Raw genomic sequence first — 19,033 nt, forward strand, 5'->3', positions numbered from 1 at the left:
GGGTCACATAGAAGGATTTTCTAACCACTTTGGCAACATGGTTATCAAAGGAAAGCTGACTATCTACTTGGGTCCCTAGATCCCTTATTTCTTCTTCAGACTTCAGGGGCTTACCACCTATGTTGTAGTTTGCGGGTACTCTGTTTTTTCCAAAGGGGATTACTACGCATTTTTTGCATTTAGCTTGAGACCATGGCTTTGACACCATGCATCAGTCTCATTTAGGCCCTTCTGGAGCATATCCATGTCGGCCGGAGACTCTATTATAGCACCCAGTTTGCAGTCGTCTGTAAACTTAGTCAGCCACAGCCCTTCCGTGCTTGCCTGTACTTCTGAGAAGTATATGCCAAACAGGAGGAGGCCCCAGGACAGAGCCCTGAGGCACACCACTCGTTACTGGTCTGGATTTGGACATAGATCCAGCTACTCTTACTTTATGGGATCTGTCTGAGAGCCAGTTTGCGATCCATCTTGTGACGTAAGGGATTATGCCCAGGCTGGTGAGCTTATCAATAATACCTGAATGGGGAATGGTGTCAAATGCTTTAGCAAGGTCAAGGTAAGCAGTGTGTACCTCCTTTCCCTTATCTATAGCCTGAGTAACTGTCTCAAAGAAATCCACCAGGTTCAGGAGGCATGATCTGCCCTTGACGGCTTTAACTGTGTGGGGTCCAGCAACTGGAGGTTCCCAATCTCTCCATTTATGAGTTCCATAATGATTCGCTACATAGCCTTACAGATCAAACTGTGGGCATGTATGTCTGATAATTAATTATCCTGACAGCCACAGTTCCTGAAAAATAGCGTATTGGTTGAACAAACAAAAGATAGAACAGCAGCTATACCAAGACGCTTGCTGCCTCCTCCTCCTCTTCAGTTCAGCTTCTTAAAGAAACGGAGTCCTTAGTAAAATCCACACATTTAATAAACCAGTTTGAGTTTTTTCTCTCTTAATGCGAGCTTCTTCAGAACAAACTATACATTATGTGACAAAGTTTATATACTGACAGCCACAGTGGAAGAGGTATATACCTTCTTGCCCAACTTTTCCAAAATTTTACTTTCCTTATCAGAAGGGAGTAACTTGGCAGAAGGAGATAACTGTGAGGACTTAGCTGAAGCAATGGAAACCACAGCAAGATCAGCTGAGGGGCATTTAAAAAGAAATTTGAAATCCTCAGGGACCTTATAGAAACAATCAGGTCCCTTTGGGGCAGGGGCTTGGGAGTCAAGGGTCTTAGATGCAGCCTTGAAAACATCTATAAAGGCTGGCAGTGCTGGAGGGACTGCTGAAGGTGCAGGCACCTCTACCTCTAGAAGCTTATAATATCTCTTCTGTTCTTCTGAGATTTGAGAGGAATGCCACTTAAAACACTTCCTCATTTTATTAATAGTTTCCCCAAAGGAAAGCTATTCCATGGGAGAATCACCCATTAGACTCCTGCTCTGGGGGAAGCATATTCCAGAGGAGAGGGAATTTGAGTGGAGTATGCTAAAGAGTCCTCATCAGATAAAAACTCCTCAGAATCTGTGTCATGAATTTGAAGTTCTGCAGGCTGTCCTGGAATAAGGCCTTGGACCCTGGATGGCTGCACTGGAGAAGAGGCAAAGGGTGGGTCAGCTATGGGAGAAGGCGAAGCCACAGGCCTCAAAGCAATCAGGGCCTTAATAAGGCCATGCAAAAAACTTCCCAATCTGATGTTGGGTAGGAGGAGCGGGAAAGTACAGTTGTGTACACTTACCATAAATGTAGATGTTCGAGTGTATTCACTGTTGCAGTCATTACATTTGGGTAATCCTGCTGGCAGGTTGCCCTCAGTCGGCCTGAATTCCAAAGTCCTGTGTCAGCCGCTGTCGCCCCTTCCCTGACGTCAGGCCGTCAGGGGTATAAAAGATGCGGCAGATGCCATTTTCTTTAGTTTTTCTTGCCCCAGAAGTCAGGTGCCCCCTAAATGGGTAGCTAAAATTTATATTTATATATATATATATATATATATATATATATATATATATATATATATATATATATATATATACACACACACACACACACACACACACACACACACACACATATATATATATATATATATATATATATATATATATAAACATGCACCAATATAAACTTTACCTTCATCTACCAGCAAATACACCACATAGGTTGTATAAATCAGAGAAGGAAAGATAGGTTCCATCAGAAGAAAGGGGGATGACGGGTGGGTAACCTGGACTGCAACAGTGAATACACTCGAACATCTATATTTTTGCTAAGTGTACACAACTGTACTATGTTCTTCATGTTTCACTGTTGCAGTCATTACATTTGGGTAGAGTCCCAAAGCTATAGATGGGAGGCTGGAGCTAAACAGCATTAGGAGCGGCTATGAGGCCCTGCATAACTGCAGCAGCAAAGCCTGCCCTGGATTTAGAGTAGAGTGGCAGATGATCGTGCTTTGCAAAGGTGTGCACTGAACTCCAAGCAGCAGCCTCTAAAATGTCCTTGGTTGGTACTTCCCTGAGAAAGGCTGCTGAAATGGCTGCAGCTCTGGTTGAATGTGGCCTAATGCCCTTAGGCACTGGCTTGCCATGGTCAAGTAGCAGAAACGAATGCAGTGGCCTAGCCACTTTGAAATAGTCTGCTTTGAGATAGCCTTTCCTTCTGATCCTGCACAGTATATACCACTAGTAATTGCTCTGTCTTTCTGAAAACTTTGGTTCTGTCCAAGTAGAATCTAAGCTGTTTGGGTACGTCCAAAGAATGCAGAATTATCTTCCCCTTGTTCTGTGGATTTGGATAAAAAGTTGTCAGATGAATAGTTTGGTTAAGAGCAACACCGGACACCACCTTAGGCATAAATGTTGAGTTTGTCCTCAGAGAGACCCTGTCTGGATAAAAAAATGATAAAAGGGTTCCACAGCCATGAGTGCCTGTAGCTCTGAAACTCGTCTTGCAGAAGTCATTGCTAGGAGCAGAGCTGTTTTCCAAGATAAAAACTTGATATCAGCAGTAGCAGATGGCTCAAAAGGAGGCAGGGTGAGTTTTTCCAAGACAATAGTTGAGGTCACATGCAGGCATTGATGATCTCCTTGGAAGCCTTAAATGTTTGGTTCCTCTGAGGTACTGTTTTAATAAGGGATGAGAAAAGATTGCTGGCTCTGTATTGTAATGAGCCGAAATGGCAGAGGCATGAATTTTAATAGCTGAAAAAGATAGGCCTTTGTCCAGCATCTCAGTTAAATATTGCAAAATCTGAGGAATATTTGGCACAGCTGTATCAGTTCCTTGTGCCTGGTTCCAAGCACAGAATCTCTTCCATTTTCCAGCATAAGATTTTCTAGTACTAGGTCTTCTGGCCTCCAAAATGACATCCATCACAGCTTTACTGAGAGGAGTGTTTTCTATGACTACATTATCCGCCATGCTGACAGGTTTGAAGTCCTGAGTTGGCTGTGCAGGATCGGATTGTTTTGCTGGGACAGTAGATGAGGTATTTGAGGTATGGTCCAAGCTGGGCATTGAGACAAGTTCTGTAGGATTGGAAACCAGTACTGGCAGGGCCAGTCTGGGGCAATCAGTATCATTTTTGGCTTCTCCTGTCTGACCTTTAGGAGTACCTTGGGGAGGAGAGGCAGTGGGGGAAAGGCATATACTGATAGTTTTTTCCAGCTGAAAGATAGGGCATCCACTTTCCATGCTAAGCCCTTGTGCAGAATCTTTTTAGTTGGTAGTTGTGAGGGGAGGCAAACAGATCTATGTCTGGGCATCCCCATTTCCTTGTTATCATGCTGAAGACTTGTGGATCCAGCTGCCACTCGCGGGGATCCATGAGGTTTCTGCTTAGTTCGTCTGCCAGAGTATTTTTCCTTCCTGGCAGGAATTGTGCCTGCAGATTTACTTGGTAAGTTAATGCTGTGTCCCACAAAGTCATGGCTAGTCTGCAAATGGGGTAAGAATGTGTGCCCCCTTGCTTGTTTATATACCACATGACTGTGGTGTTGTCTGTCTTTATAAGTAGTTGTCGCGAATGAAATAGGTCCTTGAAGGCTGTCAGGGCATTCTGAACAGCTAGCATCTCTTTTTGATTGATATGTAGATGCATTTGGGTTGAGGACAATGTGCCCTGAATGCATCTTCCTGCCATGTGGGGCCCCCCAGGCATAATCTGATGCATCCGTTGTTAGTTTCTGCCTGGCTGGGGGTAATGTGAATGGCTGTCCCTTGTTTGGGTGAAAAGCCTTTGCCCACCATCGAAACTCCTGTTGCAAGCAGGGAATGAGAGTAATCATTGTTTCCAGGCTGTGGCAATGTTGAGTCCAAACACTTTTTGGGTACCATTGAAGTTTCCTCATATGCAGTCTTGCATATGGAATTGGTAGGATGCAGGATGCCATGAAGCCCAAAGCCTGCAGAATTTTTCTTGCAGATAACTGGGCTCTTGTTGCCAACATTTTGAAATAGACAGTTGCCTTTGTTTGTCTGGAGTGAGATAAGCCATCTGGGCAGTTGTATTTAAGCTTGCACCCAGGAATATTATGTCTTGAGAGGGTACTAGTTTTGATTTCTTTTCGTTGACTGTGTACCCTAGGCATGTTAGAAGTCTTTTCACAAACGCCATATGCTGTAGAAGAATGTCCTTGTTTTCTGCTTGAATTAGGCAGTCGTCCAAGTAAGGATATATTTGTATTCCTCTTTGTCTGCAGAATGCAATTACTGGTGCCAGACACTTTGTAAAGACCCTGGGTGCAGTAGATAAGCCAAAGGGCAGTGCAGAAAATTGGTAATGCATTGAGCCAGTCTTGAATCGGAGGCATCTTCTGCATAATTGTCTGAATGGGACATGCAGGTATGCCTCTTTTAGGTCTAGAGTCACCAGTCAAGCGTTCTTGCCCAGCATGGGCAGAAGCTGCTGCAAAGTCATCATCTTGAATTTTGGTATATCCAGGAATGTGTTCAGAATAGATAGGTCCAGTAGTGGTCTCCAGGTCTTGTCCTTTCTGGGTACCAGGAACAGCCTTGAGTAAAATCCTTGTCCCTGCTCTTGCTCTGGTACTTGGAGAATGGCCCCCATGTCCATGAGGGATGAGACTTGTTTTTGTGCCTCTGCCCATTGATTTTTTTGTCAGATCTGGCCAGCCGCTTGCCTTTGGCAGGGTATGAAAATGGAACTTGTACCCTTGTGACACGATATTTAGAACCCACCTGTCCTGGGTTATAATGTGCCAATTTTGAGAAAAAAGTGCTAATTTTCTCCCTAAGGGTGCTGCCAGAAGATAAGTGCTTGGTGCAGGCAGGGGGAAGTCATTCGGACTGTTTCCTGTATGGTTGTGATTTATCTTCTCCAACTTTGGAGGTAGAAGCACCCCATTGCTTTGAACTGTAGGAACCTTGCACCTGGGATCTGCCTCTAGGGCGTCTGGATCTGCCCCTTTGAGGTCTGTCTGACATGGGAAAGGAACAATTCTTTGTAGGCCAGTGTCTACTAAACCTAAGTGGCTGTACTTGTAAAAAATCTTTGACAGTTTGCATTGATTTAGCTTTGTCCTCCATTTTCCTTAACACCTACTATGCCCCAACACCAAACAAAGTATCATGCTGTAAAGGTGCATCTAATAATTTTACTTTGACATGATCAGGCAGAGTTTGTTCCTTTAACCAAGCATGCATCCTAATTACAGAACCTGTAATTGCTGCCCTGCAGGAGGCCTCCAAAGAATCAAAACCACATTGCAAAGTAAGCTTTCCAACTTGTTCAGCTGCATGCAATAAATCCTGCATTTCCTTGTTTTCAGCACATTTAGAGTTTAGTAACATTTTCTGTTTAAGCAATGCTCTGACATGTTGCTGATATTTGAGCATATGAAACCGACAGTTTAAGGCCCTTACAGCCAAGGTAGCAGATGCGTAAACCTTTTTTCCCTATCTATCCAGTGCCCTAGAATCTCTGTCAGAGGGGGTAGGGTTTTTTGCAGCGGAAGCCTTAACTCCTTTGGGACCCTGTGAAATAGTTTCTGGGTCAGCAGCAGGGTTTTTAAAAAGGAATTTATGAGAGTCAGGAACTCTGTAATATCTGTCAGGCTTAACAGGAGCTGGCGGTAAGGAGTCAGGGGTAAGACTAGACTCCGAGAACACATCATCTACAATATCTAACAGAGGTGGAATGGCTAGTGGCCTGTGTTGAGGTAGTAAAAGGAAATCCCTGAGCCTCCTTTTAGATTCTGAAAAATCTTGGCTCTCCCAATGGAAATGCTCCCTCATGGTATGGAAGATTTCCCCATAAGAATAGTCCTCTGGAGGAGAAGCTGAAGCTATAGATTCTTCAGCATCAGAATGCTCATGGGGGGGGAAGAGAATATTCCTGATCAGAAGAAATAGAAACCTGATCTGAAGATTCATAGTCAGTCTCTTACCTAAGCCTCTTATCAGGAGGGGGATGGGAACCCCTGATCAATGTAATTAAGTCTTCGGCCATTTTGAGCATCTGTGTTTTGGACATAGAGGCCTGTCCACATGGCTCTTGAGTTTGTTTCTTTGCTTTAGAAGGTGGTTTAGTCTTTGACTTTGAAGCTAAGGTTGGTTTAATGTAAAGATGCTTAGGTCTGAATACACCCTTAGAAGCCGTTGCCTGCTCAGCAGCTCCAGACCCATCTGAAGGAATAGTATCCGAGGCTCCAATACCTTGAGTTTCCAGCGGCATGGCCAACTCCACGTGGGAGTTGGTAGCGGCCTGCGACTCTAAAGTATCGGGCGTCAGGGGCTGCGAAAACGCCTCACTGAGAACCGGCGACTGGCTTAGGAGAAGCTTCGTTGTTGGTTTTGGGCCTCGGTTGTCTATCTCTCTCCTTTTCTTTGCGTTTTTTGTAAACTCCGGTAGTCGGATGGCTATCTGACGACATTTCTGGAAAATTAAACCAGCGTCCAAAACAGTTTAAAGCAAAATCATACCAACGCTTAATAGTGCATTGGTTAAATCTAGCACAAAACCAACAACCAGCAACGTTGTGATCAGGGCCTAGGCAAGGAATACAGTAAGAATGAAAGTCCTTATGCGGTATTTGCTTTCCACAAGAAATACAATTATTAACTTTTTCTCACATCGGTCTGGAGCAAGAAAAAAGTTTCCCCAACGGGTACTTAGCTTTATTGAAGACTTCGGATCTGAAACTCGAACACGAAAATCTCAGGAGTCGGCCGACTGGCACTTGCGAACTGCTTCTGTTCTGGGCACCGCGCGGCAAGAAAGACTAAAGAAAATGGCGTCGGCCGCATCTTTTATACCCCTGATGGCCTGACGTCAGGGAAGGGGCGATAGCGGCTGACGTAGGACCCAGGACTTTGGAATTCAGGCCGACTGAGGGCAACCTACCAGCAGGATAACCCAAATGTAATGACTGCAACAGTGAAACATGAAGAACATCATGCCTAGTCTTTTGCTTCTTTTTCACAGGCTTCCCGTGTTGAAAAGAGATGGAGATGGACCTAACCTCCAGTAGTTATTTGGACTAGGAAGCTGGAGCAATTCCTGAGTCTTTTTCAATCACTAGCCTTGGTTCCTCCAAGTCGTCCGAACAGGACGTCTGCATAACCTCAGACATGCGAGGATCTGCACTTGTGATGGCTTCCATCCTGGTAGTCGCCGAGGGAGCGGACCCTACCTCCGATTGTACCACTGGGTTTTCATCAACCTCAAGAGGTATGTTGGATGGAGCAGATGCAGCTAAAGAGGATTCAGGCCTAAACTTGCTGACCTTCCAATTTACAGATGGCTCAAAAGTATTCAAAGAACCCTCCATAGCATCCCTAGCCAGATGTTTGAGACTTTGGTTTTCCAAGTACAAATTCAAAGCCAAAAGACGACTGCGCAATGTTTTGGTAACGAAGACCTGACAGAGCAGGACCAGTGGTGGTGAGTAGGCCCTAAGCAAGCCAAGCACAGCTTGTGACTATCTTTATGTGGAATTTGCCTTCCACACCTACACTTGCCCTTCCTGGAGGCCATTAACAAAACAAAAGGCAGTAGCAATATATTAAATCCCCCTATGGGGTACTTATCTGAAGCTGTAAGACGAACCAACGGGATCCAACAGCAGACCGAACATATGAGTTGACGTTTCTGAATGGCGGCAAAAAAAGTTCTGAAGATGGCACGTGTGAATGTCCCTTTTATGGCTGATGATGTCTGTGCCTACGTGTGACGTCCCACGCACAGGCAGTGGCTCTAAGCTTTTGTATACAGACCGGACGTCTCTTCGTCTGAACGGAATACAACGCATTTGTAAAGAATACTGCAACATTGAACAGAAGGGCATTGAATTATACTTCTGGTTCTAACACACCAAAAATGGAATAAAGCGCACCACTGTGTAACAAAGGCACATAGCTAGAAGCACTTTCTTAAGCATAGAATGATGATGATGTCAAATTTGGGAATGGGGGAATCACTGAAACTGAGAAATTTTTAATAAGAAAACATGAAAAAAATGAAATGCCACACACAATTAAAATCATACAATTGCCTTCAGACCAGAACAACAGACAATGCATAGACAAAACAACTCAGTTTCATTAATAACTGCGTAGAACAGCAAAACACTTAACTACCATGGGTCAAAATACAGTCAATTAAACTGAAAATGCTAAGGTTCCAAAGTTTCTAAACTGCTTGAAAACATATTTTATCCTACCTGGCATGTTTCAATTGAGTCGGACTGTGCCTGACAGAGTTTATACAGAGCTTCAGCAGCTGGACTGATTACTTCAGGTGATGAATGGAAGTTCTTCAACCACGTCTTTATATCTTCTGTAAAGTTATCAAAAAATCATAAGTGAGCAATGTTATTAATTACACTGATGCAGAAATATTTTAAAAAAATCAGATGTGTTACTAGCCTTATAAAAATAGAACAAAAAATGTCAAACTTTTTTTTTTCAAACTATTATGCATTGATATTTCACAAAAGGTACTGCTCTATGAATAAGTTAGTGTAACAAAAACTCAAACTGTTTAACCACCTGTAATCTAAGCTTCCTGTTTCTTACTTTGCACAAGCCTGGATATGGGATACAGTTCATAATACTGGTGTAATGAACTGTTCACTTACTCGCATTGTATCAAGGCAGAAAGGCTGACCCAAGCACTGATTTCAGCGATGACCAGGAAACTCAACTAAATGTAATTAATATGAGCCACAGAATTGCTTCAGCTAAGACATGCAGGTTAAAAGTATAAATCAACACCACCTAATGTGGAAAATATGCACCTTTTGCATTCAGCTGTTTATGCAGCTAGGTCCTATGATATTACTCTTTTCCTTGAATATGCGAATGGGTCTGTAATGGTGTGTGTGTGTGTGTGTGTGTGTGTGTGTGTGTGTGTGTGTGTGTGTGTGTGTTTTGGTACTCAGCTCCTCCCACTCAAAATATGTGAATACCTATATTTGGAGTTGTTAAAATTTGTGCATATAATCCCAACACAGTTTCTTTAAAGTCAAGGATTTAAGACAGAGACCTAAAAGAGCAGCACAGGCCAAACAAAGTATGCACATGCATGAGTGTGTTGGGGGAGGGGGTGGATTTGAGAAGTACTGAAGATGTACGACAGTTGCCTAGCTCAGGAAATGAGATGACAAAAAAGGTGAGGTCAGCAGAAGAATGGCAGAGGAAGGTCAATAGAACATGGGAGAGATTGTTAGAGAGGAAGTGAGGTGTAGCAGAAGACGACGAAGAAAATGGGAGCAAAGGCATGCATGCAAGAACAAGGAAAACTAAGCCATTGTGAAACAAAAGCTGTATAACATTATGAAAACAGACAAGCATATGACACAGACAGAAGCACCGAAGCAGCAGCCAGCATTGTAAGAGCAGCTGGAGGGAAGTGGATGGTAAGATGTTTTTAATTTGAAAGGTAGAGAGGAAAACAGACAGAACAGGTCTTGTAAAAGAGCATAGAAGGTATGGGGGCAAGGTTATACACATAACAGGGAGACAGACAAGTAATGTGCATATATAGGCGGACAGTTTACATACAGGAGTAGTGGTGCAAAAAGTAAATGAAACCCAATATGGGGAAAGAAGAGAGAAATTGTGATAGGAGACAACCACAAGAAAGACCAGGAGACAAAAGACAGACCAGATTTCAGAACAAAATGGCCTCAGGGTTAAGACCACGTAAAAAGTGGGAGAAGATGAACAAAGTGATAACCAAGGGAAAGAGATGAACAGTGTGGCATATGCAGGCACCAATACATTTAAAGGAGGTAAGCTAAGGTCATGGCAAGTGGGTAGGTAATTATTAGGCATGCAGTCCAAGAAACCCTTATGGCGCCTAGTCAAATTCCCAATTGCACCAAAGCACTGGCTGGTTAAGTGACTTGCTCGAGGTCACAGTAGGCAAATGAAGGTAGAAAGATTCAAACTCTTTTCCATGGAAAAAGAAGCATCTCATTAACAATTCAGATCTTTATTCCTCTGTGCTAACTTCCAAACTAGGGTCAGGGAGGTGGCACAGAGATGTAAGGAGAGAAGACTAAAGTCACACACTCAGAAATTTCCCATACCAGTAGTCGGCACCTAGAGGAAAGACAGGATTATGCATTAAGATTGACCGTGGAAGTGGACAGGGAAGAAATGTTTAGGATGGTTAGAAGGACAGGGGGACACGCACCTTTCAGAGAAGTCAGCTCTGTAAAAGGGAAAGGCTTCATCTTATCCAAGAAAGGACAGATGTGCTTACTACTAGTTTTAAAAAGTACATTTCAATGACCATACTTTTACAAGATGGAATGAAGAAGGTTGAACATACAAGAATGGGATAAGCTATTATGCAGAAGCTAAAAACAGATGCAGGAAAAAAAAAAAAAAAAAAAAAAAAAGAGGAAGAAAAAGGGTGACTGACTTTAGCCAACCAGCGTCACACTGCAATCCAGGGACTTTGGATAAGAAAATGAAGCAGCTAAAAGCAGTAATGCAGAAGGGGAGGGTGGATATTGCTGGTATCACAGAAATATGGACCAAAGACAAGATGAGTGCTACATGAAGATGCCTAGGTACAAGCTACTCAGGAATTTCACAGAAAACAGTGAGAGATGGAATAGCAGTCTACATAAAGGAGGGCATGAGATGTGAAATCATAGATGAGGACGAGCACTGAGCCATAAATGAGAAAAAGCACGGTCAGGTAAGAAACTAGGATAAGTGCTCTGGCAGTAAAAGTAGGAAAAACAAGGACACTTGGTAGATTAAATCAGTGTATTGAATACCACATACAAAAGAGAAGAATAAGAAATTAAAAGGAAAGGGGAAGAGGGTAATAATCAGGTGGATCAGAATCGGCCAGGAGTGGACTGGGAGATTACAAATTGCAATGTAGTTGACAGAGGTCTTGCTTCATAACAGCTAATCCAACTAGTGCGGTAAAGGTACCAGAAGTAATAAAAAAAATGGACATAGTCCTAATAAATCCAGTGATTGCGACGGACCAAGGGAAAGAGATGAACAGTGTGGCATATGCAGGCACCAATACATTTAAAGGAGGTAAGCTATATATCCCTCATTGGTGAGATCAGACCATAAATTAATCTCACTGGAGATCCACATCCTGCCCCCACCCCCAGCAAAAAAGACCACAGTGAAGAACTTCTCAAAAGCAAACTTCACACTTCTTAAGACTGGAGTGGTATCCTTCAAGGCCCCCAAGCCAGTGGAAACCACAACCCACGCTGCTGAAACCCTTACAAATGCCTTCTACGAGCACCTCCAGGAATGTATGGATCAAGCAATCCCTAATAAAATCAAGACCCTTTCCACCAAAGGCAGGCGCCCGGTCTGGTGGACCCCAGCCATAAACAAACTCTACAACAAGAGGAGAAAGCTACTACATGACAGAGCAAAATCTCTAAAAGGGAAGGCATCTCTGATCAATACTAGCAAAAAACTACGATCACTCATAAAATCATCCAAGGCCAACTTTGAGAGAAAAATCGCTAATGACACAAAAGACAATCATAAGGCCTTCTTTAGCTATGTTAGAAACCTGGGTGGAAACTCCCAGATATGCTCAGAATTAGTCCAAAATGATAAAAAAATCACTGAACCCACAGACATTGCCAACATACTGGCAGACAGGTTCAGTGCAAATTTCTCCTCCCTCCCCAAAAGGAGAAATATCTATCCCACCAGAGTCTAGCCTCCCAAACATCTCAGATGCCCAGGTGAGAGCTGCTCCCTCTAAAGCAAAAAATACAGCATCAATGGGACCGGACGGTGTCCCCGGCTGTGTGCTACACGAACTCAATGAGGAACTAAACCCACACATAAGGCTGCTGTTTAATCTTAGCCTTACTACAGGATACATACCCAAAGAATGGCGTACGGCAACTGTGGTTCCACTCCACAAAGGCGGTGCTTCTACGGACCCTGGAAATTACCGCCCCATAAGCTTGACAAGCCTGGTCTGCAAAGCTATGGAGAGGATCATAATGGAACTCATAAATAAAGACATTGGGGACCTACAGACACTGGATCCTACCCAATTTGGCTTTGTCAAGGGCAGATCCTGCCTCTTGAACTTGGTCGACTTTTTCGAAACAGTCACTAAGGCCATTGATGAGGGTAAGGCAGTTCACACAGCCTACCTTGACCTAGCAAAAGTGTTCGACACAATACCCCACTCGGGCATCATAGAAAAGCTCACCAGCTTAGATGTAAACCCATATGTCACAAGATGGGTTGCAAACTGGCTCAAGGACAGAACCCACAGGGTTAGAGTTGCTGGTGCCATGTGAGACTCTAAGCCGGTCACGAGCGGTGTCCCACAGGGCTCAGTCCTGGGCCCCCTCTTGTTCGGCATTTATTTTTCTGAAGTGCAGGCAAACATAGGGGGATTGTGGCTGACAAAATTTGCAGATGACTGCAAACTGGGCACCATAATTGACACTCCATCAGACACAGACATCCTCCAGAGAGGTCTCATAGAAATGGATAACTGGTGCCAGAGCCATGGCCTTAAGCTAAATGTCAAAAAATGTATAGTCATACCCTTTGGGAAAAACAAGGTAACCCCTAATTACCACATAGGTGGTAATCCATTAAACACGGAAGAAGTTATCAGGGACCTGGGGACCCAAGTTGACAGTAACCTCTCTTTTGACACTCACATTGCCAAAGTGGTTAGGAAGACCTTCTACATTGCCCACCTGATCATGAAGGGATTCACATCCAGATCAGGAGAGGTCATTGTACCCCTGTACTCTTCACTTATCAGACCAATGATTGAGTACAACGCCCCATTCGGAATGTACCTTACCCGACACCTGCAGCAGTTGGAAAGACCCCAAAAGTTCCTCACCAAAAGGATAAAGGGGCTCAAACATATGTCATACGATGCCCGACTGAAGAAACTCTAGCTCTATTCAGTCGCATACCGTCTGCTCAGAGGTGATCTGTGCCTGACATACAAGGCCATGTCCAACCCAGAATTAATGGACATGCTCCACCTCAAAAAATCCAAATCCACCAAAGCCACGAGAGCAAGAGACTTAAACCTCAACGCGGATATAAATAGGACGTGCTGGAGGGACAGATTCATCACCCAGAGACTCCCTACACTATGGAACAGAATCCCAGTCCATGTGAGGCAGAGCCCCTCACTGACTCTGTTCAAGAGAAATCTTGACGAGTGGATGGGAGATCGTAGGTTTACCCTGGGAATCATCTCTGTATCACTGCTGGACAGAGGCACAGCAAACTAATGGGTATAGTATTCTCATCCTAAGGGGTGGTGAAAGCCACACACACTCTGGCTAGGCTTATAAATGCCCTAGGGCAGATAGCCTAGTATGAACCTATGAACATCCACATTAAATGACTATTAGCAACAGTAATTATGCCAATGTATAGTGCAGAGAAGGAGGGAAGGGTTAAATAAGTCAAAGAAATTGGTGTAGGATTTAAAAAAATTGCATTATGCTGTGCTGGGACAGGTGGCCAAGGATAAAACAGAAGATCGGAAGTAAATTAAGGGAGAAAACTAGCAATGGAGACTTGTCAGGGATGATGTATTCAGGACTATGGACAAAAGTATGAGGAAGGAAAGAGGTGGCGGCCAATGGGGATAAATTAGGAACATAAGACTAGCAATTCAGGCAAAATGCGAGGCCTGCAAGAAGTGGAATGTAAGAGCAGAAGATGGAGGAGACCAGCAAAACAAAGAGGGCAAAGGCAGAAAAGGATTAATGGGTATGAGTTAGTAGAAAAGGAAGCAATGACTATCTTAAGAGGCAGGCTGAGCAAAGATGGGAAGGAGATCACAGAAAACTGGGAAAACAGCAAACATACTGAATTAACATCTCCCTGCTGAAATGCTGTCACTTGGTAAATCAAAATAGGATAACAGAATCCAGCAGAACAGCGAATCTCTAACATCGTCCTTCTCCTTTAAACTTTTTTTGTGAAGGGTAAGGCTTCCTGATCCCCAAAGTGGGGGGCAAGCCTCCAAACTTACATATACAACTCTGTAACTGCCATACCTCAGAGAAAATGGAATATGGAAAATGGCCATCTCGGACTTAGTATATGCAAGTCCATTTTTCAGCCAGTCTCCATGTTTCAGGACTTGCTCTAACAGGTCCCAACATTTCAAATGGTTACAGAGTAACATTTTGCTTTATTCGCCAAAAAGCAAAGTAAAGGCAGCATGCCATGCTGATAGAGAGGCAGCAAAGAATGGGGATACAGTGAGTGGACATTGGGAGAAAGAAAAAGAGAGGTGGTTGACAGGAAACTTGTTGATTTTCCAGAGGACAAAGTATAAGGAGGCGGTATGTTGACAGATTCCCTGAAGGGCGTCTTCTTCAAACCAGTATCTACCGCTGAAGTACCTGAGGACTTGAAGATAGAACCTGTCTGGCAGCTTAACAGTGGCACTGACAATCATGGAAGAAAACTGATAGCACTTCTAGAGGACAGCAATCTCCAGAACAGCAGTCAACATAGTCTTGTGGCCAGAAGGCACTATCATTCAAACCTGATGCAAATTTGTGTCTAGATTACAGTTGAACATGACAGTGAACTACCAGAAAATCTACCACGAATCCAGCTAGATCTCAATCTGGTTCAACACAAAAGTCCAACATTAAACTGGAGGGGAAAGGTCTAGAACAAGAGTGACAAACTGGATAGCTGCATGGATGACTGCCAGGGCATAGGGGCTGTTGTGTGAGGGACAATGTCAGGAATTAGTGAAATCATTACTGGATAAGCACAGGAATATCCTGGGTTCAGTATTCTTCAGTATGTTTGTCTTAGACATATCTGAAGGAAGAGAAGGAGATCACCCTCACTGATGACTGTAGCAGCAGTTTAGAGAAGTACACAGAAAGGCTGAAAAGGCAAGGAGAAGGCTAGCAGTTGAGGTTCACTGCAAACAAATGTAAAGTGATCCATTTAGGCTGTAACAACTCGATGTGAAGCATCAGCCTGGAGACAGTGGAAATGACTGCAGTGAAAGAAGAATCCAATCTGGGGTGTTGATCACACCAGGAATGAATTACCAGGAGCTGAGTGACAGGGAAGTGGCAGCAGCAAACAGAATATTGGGGTGTATACTCAGGGAGATAGTTTCTAAAAGCAACAATGTAATGCTTCTATTATACAGGTTCTTGGGTCAGACCATCCCTTGAGTACTTTCATGCAGTTGTTGAGGCCATGTAAGAAAAAGACATCAAACTACTGGAAGGAATTCATCGAAAACATACTAAAATGATCTTATGGAGGAGAAGGAATATGATCAGGGGCTACATACCTCTTCTTACTTGAGACCAGAACAGACAGGGGAAATGGTTGATTTGGTCAGAGGAAACCAAAATCTCCTCTCCTGAGTTCAGATCAGACAATTCTTCAAGTGAGACTGACGTTCTCCAAGTATAAATTCTTGAAATGAAGAGGGAGCGGTGTACACCAGCAGCAATGTGGCCTTATCAGGCTGTGAGATATTCCTCAGCAACTGTATTTTTTAAACATCACATCATAAGTGGAAATGGGCATTATGATGAGGACTCTACTCTACTTCTGGTGGAGAATGTGATGATAGGTAGTTCTGCCAGCCATGCCAGGGTGAAGTAGGACAGTGGATGTAAGACTTGTGCCAGCACAGCTATCTGGAATTTTATAAATAATTGTATGTCATTGGTATATCAAACTGATCTGTACAGATGTTTATGCTGACAGTGTATTTGTGAGCTTTGCTTGTGTTAATTGTGTTTAATGCATCAACAGTGCACACTGCTGAAGAGAAATGTACATGTAGTATGTTATCTGAATTAAATGCCTGTTTTAATAGAGGATATTGGCACAGCAATGGTTAACCAGCTGGCTTCTTTTAAGAAAAATAAGGGAAATGTAAACTAACTGTTAAATCACTGAACAGCACTCTACAGTGCTGAGTAGGCCTGGGGATAGTAGGTCTGGGAGCAGCCATCATCTGTTGGCTTTTGTCAAGAAGGAGGGAAGTGTTGTAAATGTTTCTGACTCCTAGGCATTCCCATAAAAACTCTAAATGTGTATTGTAGCAGTCAGTTAAAGTCCTGTTTCAAACTTCAAAAGGAGATATTGTGAGAACCAAGTCAAGTGACCAGATGAGGTCATTCTGCAAGTCATCTTGGATATTATATTTTACAGGGAGCGATCTCAGAATATAGAGTATTCTGTTTGGGAGCCTGACGAGAAAGACTGCTCACATATTTCATTTTGCCTTCCCAAGTAAGTTAACTAGTGAACAGTGATTTTCTTGGATTCAGTCAGGAATATAGTGAAGGTTAGTTTAAAGATTAATTTTATTTGTACGAGTCTGTCCATCAATGTTGTTTTCAATATTTTCTGTGATCTGAACTCTGTGGTTTACTATGAATATATATTTACTATTTTCATGTATTTTTATTATTTATTATTAAATGTATTTAATACTTTTATCGTGGCTGGTTCTTGTAGAGAGTATCTAACTTTTGAGAGTACTTATAGTTATTTGGGGACACTATTTGGGCCACTCCAGAAGGCCTAGCCATCTTGGTGAACTGCAACCATTTGTATTAGTATTAATATTACACATTAAAATTGGGCACCCTTTGTTAAGGGCCTTAGAGTAGCTGCTTGTGGAGTGTCTGGTGGCAGTGAGTCTACCTTATACTATGGGCAGAAGTGGCAACAGCAGGTAAATCTGTGCCAGTCTTTCCAGGCGCAAGCGTGTGTGTGTGTGTGTGTGTGTGTGTGTGTGTGTGAGTGAGAAAATGAAATCTCTCAGTGTGTGTCAGCACCTTGGGGCAGGAACACAAAGCAGAGGATTTACAGAGAGAGTGCTGGAGGACTTGGCTTGGACACTCTGCTGAGGACCTAAACCTACAGATGTACTAGTGGGGAGTCTTATTGGGGATCTGGAGGGAGACAGATATAGAGACATCCAGACCCCGGGCTGAGTGTGTTCCCTGTGTGCTTTAGGGGAAATTGTACTTGATGCACAGAGGTCTGCACCTGGAAATACTGAGTGTATCCATTTGTATTCCAAGTGCACATCCCTCTCCAGTGTTAGTGGCGAGGATTCAGTCTCCCTGATTACTGCTGCCCATCACATATTGGCATCACAGACTAAGTATCTGGGGGTCTTGACACAGGTGACTACAAAGGTGAACAAAAAACTGACAAATAACTTGTGGAAGTTGCTTCAGTCTTACAGGAGTTGCCTTAACTGTGGAGGTAAAACCCCGACTTGAGTGTTTTGTCTAAGTTTTCACTATCTGTCAAAGTCCATACTTGTACTCAATTAGAAAAAGCTTTAGGAAAACAGTGGAGGAAATCAGATTTCTCCACAGGACTACTGGCTTTTACTGTCAGATAATAGGGAGCTAAGTGATCCAGGAGGACCTCACAATAGAGTTGATGCACCTCTGGCTCAAAAGGAATTAAGGGGGGGGGGGTGCAGATTACCACATTTCACTCTGAAGACTCCTTGGGACAGGCCTAGAGAATACTAGATGGATTTCATATCTCTGTTGGCCCAGGAGCCCCTGAGAACCCCCAAATAAGTTGAGATGGGTGGATTAGGCAAAAAAGTCTGGTCTGAAATGCTAAGTTTTTTGCCATTACATTCATCACAGAGGAAAAATGAAACGAGTGAGTGAGTATACTACTACTTTAGCTTGAGATGGTGTACAGGGTTAGAGCTCTAACTACTGCCCAAGTGACCAGATATCGATTAGGAACTCAAGTACTTGAATACACAAGCAAGATTCTGGCGCAGGGTGTGATACTTACACAGCTCAAAGAGAACATGTTTATGACTAAAAGCTGAACCAGCGTGTGTGTGTGTGTGTGTGTGTGTGTGTGTGTGTGTGGGAGGGGGGGGGCTAGAGCTTAGAGATGTTAATCTCCTTTGGCCCATGGTGGGGACACTACATACAGCTACCTGGGTGTCTAACCATAGTAGACCACACGGCTCCAAAAGGGTTGGGGTGTGGGCCAGTGAGAAGGCTAGGGCCTCTGGATACCTTGCATTCAGCTGAGGAGTGGCAAGCATCAACTACAACCTTTAGCAGGATTGAGGTGTGGGGCTGTGCCCCAAGTGATGGCTGAAGGCTGCAACACTAGAGCTCACTGCAGAGGAAGACTACCTGATGGAATGCAATAACTAAAGTCCTTAGCTTAATAATACAGAGTTTAACTTCTGAATCAAACATGAGACAACAGACAAAACCGAAAATTATTTTTACACTGAAATTCTCCATTCTATGGAATGAATCCTCTGTCCTGGGACAAAAAGCATGTCTTCTCAAAACTGACTGTGGTCCCTAGGATCTGCAACTACAGAAGTGCCCAAGTAAAGTAGTGACTAAGATATCCTACGCATGGTCCACTAGAAGTCCATTGTCTAGGTGGGGAAACAATACTTATCACCATAGCTAGGGACCTTGCTAAACACACTCTGGGAGCAAAGGCTAGACAACATTTAAGTAGCAAGTACTGAAAATAAAGACCACTTAGAATAAA

The 19,033-nt window shown here is 43.4% G+C and overlaps 1 protein-coding gene across 1 annotated transcript in view; it reads right to left on the reverse strand.

Annotated features, from left to right (window-relative positions):
- Nucleotides 1–19,033, reverse strand: part of NCAPD3 (non-SMC condensin II complex subunit D3) — a gene marked incomplete in the record, with an annotated part of 2,635,837 nt that overhangs the window by 1,267,034 nt on the left and 1,349,770 nt on the right. Inside the window, 1 exon segment of the mRNA XM_044081165.1 lies at nucleotides 8,686–8,801. Coding sequence (XP_043937100.1) covers nucleotides 8,686–8,801 — 116 coding nt within the window.

Source organism: Protopterus annectens, chromosome 8.part0 (assembly GCF_019279795.1).
Source record: "Protopterus annectens isolate FY-2018-M chromosome 8.part0, PAN1.0, whole genome shotgun sequence".
NCBI lineage: Eukaryota > Metazoa > Chordata > Ceratodontiformes > Protopteridae > Protopterus > Protopterus annectens.